At 43.7% G+C, this 10,220-nt stretch overlaps 1 protein-coding gene across 1 annotated transcript in view; it reads right to left on the minus strand.

Annotated features, from left to right (window-relative positions):
* SPG21 (spastic paraplegia 21 (autosomal recessive, Mast syndrome)) overlaps window positions 1-10,195 on the minus strand; it is a 13,259-nt gene extending 3,064 nt beyond the window's left edge. Inside the window, exons 1-6 of the mRNA XM_019533806.1 lie at window positions 10,124-10,195; window positions 7,057-7,134; window positions 6,748-6,836; window positions 2,105-2,266; window positions 743-823; window positions 113-258 (exon numbers count right to left, since the gene is read on the minus strand). Coding sequence (XP_019389351.1) covers window positions 113-258; window positions 743-823; window positions 2,105-2,266; window positions 6,748-6,810 — 452 coding nt within the window. The 5' untranslated portion in view covers window positions 6,811-6,836; window positions 7,057-7,134; window positions 10,124-10,195. The remainder of the gene's footprint in view (window positions 1-112; window positions 259-742; window positions 824-2,104; window positions 2,267-6,747; window positions 6,837-7,056; window positions 7,135-10,123) is intronic.
* Between the last annotated feature and the right edge of the window lie 25 nt (window positions 10,196-10,220).

Raw genomic sequence — 10,220 nt, forward strand, 5'->3', positions numbered from 1 at the left:
AAAAAAAAAAATAAAAAATCTCCAAGCCTAGAATTAAAGATTTCAAAACCCAGATTGCAAAAAGCATGCAGTTCCTTTTTTTTTTTTTTTTTTTTTTTTTAGACTTCCTCACCTGTTTGCAGTCCATGTCTGGTTAAATATAGAGGTGTCACTGAAGGCATTACAAAGGATCAACGATTGAACTCTGGGAGACTTGTATGTGTATTCAGCAAATTTTTGAGCCAAAAAGCCTCCCAAAGAAGCCCCAAAAAGATGGACCTATTTCAAAATCAAAAAAGTACATCTGTAATATAATAAACTTCAAATTCATCCCCCCAAACCTGTGCATAACATTACAAAAATGCAATGATAAACCTGTTAAATCTTATCCCTGTCCTATACTTTAAGTCTGTTGGGAACAAAGTTCAGAGTTCTTTGTTTTCTAAAAGAATCTAGAACTCCTCCACTTCAAGTTACAGTACTTTTATCTGCTTACATGCTACATTTTTTAAAGAAAGATTAACCTTCATAGTTAACAAAAAACTTAATTAACCAAGATATGAGGTACACCAGAAAACAGGGATCAACATGGGCAAAGTTAGAAGTTTTAGACAGCATTCCTAGTTTTGAATGTCTTGTTTAAGAAAAAAAAGCTTGCATCACAGCCCTAAGAGAGTTTTTGCTTAGTAGTTCTTAATAAACTCCAGGCTTTTTTACTGAACATTTGTAACCACACATTAGTTGCTAATCTCAGGGTACGAACTTTATCCAGCTGCAGATGGTCTAGCAGTTTTCTGAATCCATCACAGAACTCAAGGTGGTCCCAATACACTGGATACTGCAACTAGAGTATGAGGATAAAATTAATACAGTGATTAGTAAGGGAATGAAGGTGTTCTTTCATCAGCCTCTCTCATAGCTCCTGTCTGTTCAGAAAAAAAAGTCTTATACATTAGCTTGTACTTTCAGCAAAAACAAAGAACCTAGACATGGTACTGAATAGCATGATTACTGGATAAAGAGCAAAATCCCCTCATTATGTTGCACAAAAGTGGCACAAATAAAACCATTAGCCAGCACAAAAAGATGGAGCGATTTGGAACTACTCTATTTGCATAACCTAAGCTTTCACTAAGAAGTTTGGATCACCACATGCTGAATTCACTGCAACAGAGACAGACTTCAAGACAATCTTTTAAGTAGATTCAAAGGACTGTGACTTAATATTTGCAGCTATGCAAGCTACAAATTATCTGCAAGATAAAGGATGACACCCTCTCCGGAAATACACAGCATAGCTGCTTTGGAGAAGAGAAGCATACTAAGTAGTCTCTTTCTGGAGCATCAGATATGGGTTATGGCTGGAAGAGACAAGACTGACCAGTATCAGACCTCATTGACTTGTCAGAATTCGTTGCATATAAACGCATTTTTATTTACAAAAGCAGTGAGCACTGCCTGACTGTGAGGAGCTAAAGGTAGGAATTATAGTGGAAGCAGCCATTTAAAGATGGAGGAACCAAGACAGAAGCAGTCAAAAAAAAAAAAAAGATGGTTCTGCCATGACATTCAAGGTAGGGTCCCAACCCATCACTCCACTAGGAATAAGTCACTCAAGCAGTTGCACATTAGGTTACTCATTAGCATAGAGATACCAGGCAAAGCTTCTTAAAACGTAGTGGGTAAATAGGTGTTAAGTTGCACCATGCTATGGCTGCCTTCCAGAGAAAACAACTACTATGATTGTTTTCCTGTATTGTAGACCTGGAGACAGAGCAAGTAGCTACTGTACTGAAAAGAATGCTAGCAGCTGCTTTAAAATCCCCCTAGCAATAAATCTTAAGAAATGCATGTGAACTCCAGGTGTTCAAAGCATAGAGGGGAAAAAATATATGAAGTCAAAGAGTATCTGTAAAAGTGTTTCATGTACTCCCTTTGTAAATGCACAGAATGCCAGGGCTCAATTTTGCATGTTCTGTACCTCAGGAACATGCCTTAGCATAGCTGTTCTGTGATTTCGTTATAAAAACTGAACAGACCATTATGATGCCGCTGAACTGACTGTATTTACAGTAACAAAAATAAATCCACACAGGATGTTGGAGGTTGCGCTAAGAATACTCACAGCAATAACTCTGTAACCCCATCCAGTCAGGGCCAAGATCTGCTGGAAAAACACATCTGCAGTTCCACTTACAGGTGGAAGAAATATGAGGGGGCATCGGATGCTCTTGGGTCCTGCATCATATAACGACCAAACTTTGCTGTCATCATCATCTACTATGATCTGGGAAAAGAAGAGTGTTTTAAAAGGAGTTATGAAGCCCATTATTCCTTGGGATTGGTTTGCCTACAGCTATATTCTACATACGTTTCAGGTGTCTGGCTCTCATACTATAGTGCATAAGATTTTTTTTAAAGGTACCCCCCCACACCTCTTTGTTTCTCTTCACAATAACTTTTACTCCATCCTATTATACGTGGTGTTTACACTGCCTGCCGAACATGCCTAGACACAGAACTGTTGTGGCAAAACCGTGTAACCAAGTATCTAAAGCCACTCTGCTCAGAGGTCATATCACTATAATAGATAGTGATTTGTGGAAGTCCTCACTGCATCAAAGGATTTCATTTCACAATTACCAGAAGGAAGTCATAGTGGCTTAGGAATGAAACGGTCCTTCACAAATTGCTCCAGGAAGGATTTCTCTCTCTCTCAGACATAAGAGTTACATAAACAAGCAACATAAACATGATCTACTGAATATATTAAATCAAAATATGAAAATTTACACATATCAAAGTCAAAGGAGCAGCAAGATCATGTACAAACAAGTCAGGATCTCAGGAAGTAGCGTACCACTACCAGACAGAGCATGCTTGGCCCAGAAGGAACATGACTTCCAAAGTCTAGACTAACTATCCAGGGGGTAGCTGGAATATCAAGTGTAATAACTACAGACTGGTAAAAATCACCCTCTGAATGACTGGAGGACAGCTTCATTTCTTGGCACCAACATAGGGCTGTGGGAGCAGATCCAGATTTCTCCAGGTCCGACTTGGTCCTAACCATGCAGTTAGCCCAATAAGAGATACCACCCACAAACATCTTTGCCTCTCACAGATCTGGAGGGTAGTCAGGGATAGTGGACGGAGCAGACCAACTACAGATCACTAATTTGAAACAACCATGTCCTATCAGAAGAGGGATGCTATACAGAGCTTACTCAAAGCAGCACCACACCAAGCTGCAGTGGGACGGCAGGAGTTTTTGCTGTGAAGGAGGCATTCACTGCAACATTCAAGGGGAGGACAGGATCTGCTCTCCACCGTCAGAACTGCTGCACACGAGCCTCACGTAAGGTCTGTCCGATGCTAGGAAGTCAAGTCATGGGAATGAGGGCCCTGGGTGAACGGTACCTTTGAAAAACAGGAGTTTGAAAATTCCCAGTCCCTCCTGTTGCTGAGAAGTACTTCACGTTTACAGCGTTTGCTTTTCAGATGTACCACTTGATGCTTAGGAGTCTCCTTTACTGTTACAAGGCTCACCTTTGGTACCCGACCACAGGCCAAACTAACCACGGAAACTCCCAGATAAAATCTACCCCATACCGCAGCAGGCCCACCCCAGAATCTGATATATTCCAACTCTGAACCACTTTCTATAAGCAGCCCTTCTCTTGATTCCTGGAGAACAGCAGATCACAAATCCCTAGATCTGCCTGGCTCACTGCAAGTCTGCTCAGCATAAGGCTCAGAGGACATGTGAGAGTCCCATGTTAGCAGCAATTTTTGTGATGTTTCCAGAACAGTTCAGACATGGCTTAGGGCCAAGACTTCAGAGCACTTGGCATCACAGACAGACTTGCACGTCTACAGTTCAACTTGCAATTCACAGCTGCTCTGTAAGATTGACTTGAATCTATTCATTGCAGCCATCTGCATCTGAAACAGGAGCCTAGCTTTAATTCTAAAAAGAATAACAATAACTTGTCCTGAGCACTTTATTCTAGGATACTAGCAAGTGTTAAGAGAGAATTAAGGCTGAGTACAAGTGGGAAGGAAATGAAGGGCCAGAATTAAGTTATTTTCCTCACCGCCAGACAATGAATATGGAGCATGCAGGGCACCATGAACTTGTCCCACCTGAAAATAGCCATTTAACACAGCTTTACTGCATAGTCCAGTGGTTCTCAGCTTTTGTAGAGTCAGACAGGACCTCTCCATCACTTTTTTTTTTTTGGAGGTGGCAACACCTCCAATTGAGAACAACTGTTGGTGCTGCCTCAGTTTGTGACACAGCAAACCACGGAGGGGACAGCCGACATAGCAGCAGGCAGCGTAGGGAGCAGAAAGCAGAGCAACAAACCGGGCAGGGGGAGGGGATAAAGGTGGCACTCTGGGAGGATATGGGACTGATTTGTGTAATACCTGCCAAAAAATTTCCACCCCCCTCTTCCCATACTGCTTTATAACAAGCTCAACTGATGCAAGCTTATCTTATGAGTTAATCTAAACTCCACTGAATTATCTCAGCTGAGCCAGGATTTCATTCTATGGATCCAAGCAGCATACACTTCCTGACCATAAGTTAGTCAGTGATATTCACTGCTCCCTAGCAGTGCACTGCACTGCAGTTGTCCTCCTCCCCCCATTCAGCACTCATGAAACACTTTATAGCCTCAAGCTCCCTCTGCCCCACTTCACACTGAAGGAAGCTGTGGGACATGCACTTCACATGACAGTTGCACAGGAAGTGCTTGCAGATTAGATCATACGCAAGAGCTCTCAACTTCTGTCCTGTGCCTTAGACGTGAGCCACCCTCTCCCACACTGCACATGTTGTGGGCGTGACTTACACAGCACTTTTCTCTGGCAGATTACAAACCAACTGGAGGAATCACTTCTCATCCCCAAGACAGCTGCCTGTCAGGTGAAATGCCTGAACCAGTCTACTCCAGAAGCCCCATCAGGGTTAAAGAGTGAAAGGGAACAATGAATCCTCCCATCGGACCACATGGTGGGTATTAGAGAGGCAGAATGTTTATCTAAGCTTGAATTCAGCATACCAGAACAAACACTCCTGGACTTATAAATGTGCCCCGGGCACTTTAGTAATCCCAGTGAGTCAGGAGCAGAGCTACAAACAGCAGCTCGGGGAGGGAATGAAAATTCTGTCTTTAAACATTTATTTTTCTCACTTCTCCCAGGAAGAAGGCCTCCATCCAGTTATGATTTCATAGACATTAGGGCTGGAAAAGACCTTGAGAGATCATCAGATCCAGCCCCCTGCCCAAGGGGGAGGAAGTCAGCTACACAGTAGGGGCGGGGGATACAAGTGGCAGGGATAACTCATGACTGAAGCAGGACAAACCTAGAATCTCTAAATCCAGTGCTTTTCAACCTTTTTTGTATCAGGACCCATTTGTAAATGAGGGCCAGTCCCAACCCAGTGCCTTTCACTCCCTACCTGCTATCCTCCAGCCTCCCAGTGTACTGGGGGAGACGGGGTGGGCAAGCAACCCCTCGCAGGCTGGAACTCTGCTAGCTTGCAAGGGAAAAGCTACTGTTTCCCACATTTTTCTATTTTAAAGGAGACTACATCTTTAAAGTTTGGGCACAACCCTTTCACATATTCCTGGGACCCACTTTTGGGTTGTGACCCATGGGTTGAGAAACCCCACTCTAAGACACTTGCGCCCAAAGACATCTCCGGGGTTCCCAGGCCCCCAAAGCTCTTCATAATTAGATATGGTGAAAGTCAATGCAATAGTGAAGAGAGGAGAAGCTTCACTGATGGCAGGAAGAAAATATTTCCCCCTCCCTCTTCACCAGATGTCATCTCCTCCAAAGCTGCACCTTCAAGTTTGAGAGCTATGGATATATTTATCTACCGTTTACTTGGAGAAACCATGTGGTTTCATCTCTACATCACAAGATACATAGCTGGCTTCAGAGTCCTTCTGGAAAGCAGTGCTTTTTTGCAAATCTTTTGCAACACTGGCAGCTCACAGCAGAAGTTATAAGAGGGTTGCACACACCAAACACTTCAGTTCCTCACCAAGCTTACAGAGAAGAGCCTAAGCAAGAGAGGAAGGTGGCTGGATACAACAGAAGCTATCAGAAGAGCCTGTCATTATAGAAGAAAGAGAGTTTCTTCCTTCAGCATCCCCAGTGCATCTTTCTATAGGTGGGACTCCAGGAAGCAGCCTGGATTCCATGAAGATGAGAAGAGCTCTATATAAAACCAAACCAAACCAAACCAAATCACATTGATGGGAATGGAAGTCAGAGCTGTAGGCAGCAGCAGCAGCAGCAGCATCATCAATGCAGGGCAGGCAGCTAAACTGCACTGCCAATTCCTAACTTCAGAATAAAAAATGACCTGCCACAACTGCTGACAAGCACAGCTCTCCAGCAGACTGCCAAAGCTCAGATGGCACCAGGAACCCAGCAGAGTTTACTTCAAGAAGAGTTACGTCAAAAATAAAAGCATCACACCAGGCACAATGGTAACGTGGGTCACGTCAGTAGACATGCCAGACTGCGAGTCATGTAAAGCAGTCATTGGAGTTCCAGCAAAGATGCTGGATGAAGCAAGACACTGCGCAGGGGTCTGTGGGCAGGATCCAAACTGGAGTCAGATTGTTCCAGCCCACAGCTCCAAAACATTGCTGACCACTGGCTTAGACAGTTCTCAGTACTGCACAGCATGGTCCTTGTGAAATAAGGCTCTATTTCATAACAAATGATATAAATGGTACGTACCTTTTTAAGAGGAACTGTACTTCTGAACCAGTTATAGTCAGGAGAGACTTTAATCTCTCCCATGATGTTTAGATGAAACTTAGGTAAATCTGAAACAAAGATATGGCACCTTTTAGACCGAGAATGTAGGTTCCCACTAAGCCACTACATCAAAGCCTTGTATATACAGAGAATCCTTTCATGATGAAATCTGCTTTTACCTCTTATCAGCTGGCTTCTAATGTGTGTCAAGTTTGCTTATCCGTAGTTTTAATTAGAAGCTAAAGATGTTCAGAAGATGCAATCACTAGAATGTTTTAATATACTAACCCTCTAATTATGAACTGATGGAGCTTTTTGGGATAAAAAGGCAGCTTTTCCTTACAGACCATTCCAATGGAGCAGCTCCTGAAAAGGAAAGATAGTATTTCAGGGTTTAACTTGTTTTAAAAGGTGGATGTTTTTATCATCACTTCCATTCATCTTTAAACAGTTCAGAAAAGAGGCTATATATGCCCATGTATTTCATGCCTTGCCCTCCAATTATTCAAGTATACAAGACACATGCTGTAATTCAACTGTAACTAATATAAGCGTTTCCTGAAACCAAGCTTCAACACTACCTCCATATTACTCAATACCTGTTCTACAGAACAGTCAAAGCTTCAGGGCTTCTCTTCATGGAGAAGCTGACCAAAACAGCAACATCCAACAGTTGTTCTGCATAATTAGTGTATTTATTCCAAAATTTAAAAACTTATTCCAGAAAAATCACTATTTTCCCAAACCAAAGTAATAATTCTAAAATTAAAACAGAGTTTATTCCAGAAGTGTCCACACAAGGAGCTCTATTCTGAAATAGCCTTTGTAGACAGAGTATTCCCACTACAGCTAATTCCCCCCAGACAAAGCAGCATTAACAAGATTACCCGTATATTGAGGTTTCATGTTCTATATAGGACACAATTTGTTTGCAATAATGAAATTAACTAGCCTAGTGAAACACCATGGTACTGATAGATTAAGCTCTTCTGTTTGTATACCAAATAACACTGGATAATTCTTAAAACTGTGGCTATATTCTGACTGCCTGTAACCTATTGCTTGAAAGGGAAATTCTGCCCCAGAGATTCATTTCATTTCACACTGTGTACAGAGCATAACAAAGCAAGGTGTTTGCTCTTTTAATCAAATATTCAGATATAATTAAATGGGCACCGACTCATTTCTAGTCAGAATTGCTATGTATTCCACTCAATTTCTCTATGCAGACAAGACCCTAAACGAAGGAAATTCACCTCATCTGTTTCACCATTATACAAAAAAAAAAAAAAGTGATTAAGATACAGCTCTTTAGAATTCAATCCCATTTTGCTAGTTTATAAACACTTGGAACAAACAGTGAAGAAACACTTACTAGAAATATGAAGTACATGCCTCTTACCTACTATTTTCCGAACTGCAAAAAGTATTTCATTTTCACTGCATCGCAAATATTTCCAGATTGGGTGAGAATCTCACCCTACTGGGTTGACTGGTGTTTCAATTTTGGATAAATTCCTGCTTGCGTCAAGTATTTTACCACTTGTGCTAGCCTGGCAGCACATAAAAGTTGGTGGAGAGCAAACACCGCCTCCAGCCAACAGACTGGCGAGTGAAGCAGGCTCACAGAATATTACTGGAACAGGAGGACAGCTGGTCATTAGTAGAATGAACTGCTCTCTTCTTTTTGCTAAATCCCCTGCCTAAATCTGGATTAGCCATTACACAAAAAACAAACAGTTTTGGAAATAATGCTGCAATGATATGCTGCAGAAATTGCGAAAGCAAGCAAAACATACACGGACACCTTAATGCAAGAGTAGTGTATGCTTTACACTGTATTTGAATTTATTATATAGTTGTGGCCAGAAGCCCAAGTCAGGATCTGGGTCCCACTGTTTGAGCACATAAGCAAATTCTTTAGAGAAATGTAAGAAAGCATCTGTTTAGTTTGATGACAGGACTGAGCACTAAAGAAATGGTTTCATTCATCACAGGATTGTGAGCCAATTCCAGCTATTCTCTGCTCTCCATTCTCTTGCTGCCTGTGATTGTATTAGTGCCATTAATTTAAGTTCTGGCTAGTGCAAGGCATTAATTGGCAACTTTGGAGATGGAGTTATTCTAGAGAATAGGATTGGAACAGGCATTTCTCTTTACTATCCTCATGGTCTTGCCAACATACCTGAACACCAATCTGCAGGGGCCCCTTATAAGACTCCAAAGAATCAGCCTCCACACCTTTCAACCCTGGGCTCCTATCAAGATCGTTACCAAAAAACCTAATTGGCATTAGCTGTGGTTTGTCTGAAGCAGAGAGCTACCCAATAAGAACTGAACCCAGACTCCCAAGCTCAGACAGCAACTACCACACACCACAAATTACTGCCCCTTGACTTGTGCTCCAAGCTTAGAGCTATTTTGCTCTATGCTTGCACCCCTTCTGATTTTGCTGTATGCACTGCTACAACATAATGTCAGCAATAGGAAATTCAATTCCTGTGAAGCTCCTGAGCAGCGCAGGCAAGTCTCCACAGAAATACAATGTTAAAATCCTCATAGGTGAATAACCATCACAAATAAAGCTTAATCATGACACTTTGCTGGTTATCCAATTTCCCAGCTCATTCAAATGCTGGAAACATAATCCTTGGAGCTGTCCAGAATTGTGCCACAGACTTCCTTTAAAAAAAACCCAAACGAGTTTCAAACACCAATTTGTTTAAGGAAAACACTGCCTCTTTGTCTATGTCCCACAAGCCAGGACAGAAATTAAACACCTGGTAAATTATTAGCTGTGAACAATCCACCTCACACCAGCAGCCCCTTTCTGTTACTACATGCTCCAGAGTGCTTGTAAGTCTGGTGCTAGCACCGCGCCGTCCCCAGGAGCAGCAGCCGCCCCTTCCTCCAGCGCACACGCGCCACCCGGTCCGACACATGCAGCAACGCGGCCCTGGCCCCCACTTCTGCGCCCCGGGGGGACGGCGGCAGGAGCAGCCACTGCCCCTTCCTGCCGCACGCTCATCTGCTGCAGGACGGGCACGACGGGGCTGCCGCCAGGGTGGGGTGACAGGGCAGTAGCACAGGCCCTGTCCCCTCCCTACGCTGCCCCTGCCCGGCCTGTGCTCACACCCCCACAGACGGGAAACAGGGACTAGCCACCCCTCTGCCCAGCCCCACTTCAGGGCCAGGCCCGGGCCCAGTGCCCCGCCAGCGTAGGCTCATCCCCAACTCCCCAGCCCATGCCCACCTCCCGCCTTGCCCAACCCAGCCTATGCCAACCCAACCCAGCCCTTGCCCTTGCCCTTTCCCATTCCCATCCCCCCCTTGCCTGGCCCCCATCCCACCGTACCGGCTCCCCCTCACGGAGGAGGGAGTGGGGAGAGAGCCCACTCCGGTCCTGGCCGCGACTTCCGGGTACCGCCTTCCCGCGGGAGCCACGGGCCGAC

Source organism: Crocodylus porosus, unplaced genomic scaffold, assembly GCF_001723895.1.
Source record: "Crocodylus porosus isolate Cpor-Errol unplaced genomic scaffold, CroPor_comp1, whole genome shotgun sequence".
Taxonomy (NCBI): domain Eukaryota; kingdom Metazoa; phylum Chordata; order Crocodylia; family Crocodylidae; genus Crocodylus; species Crocodylus porosus.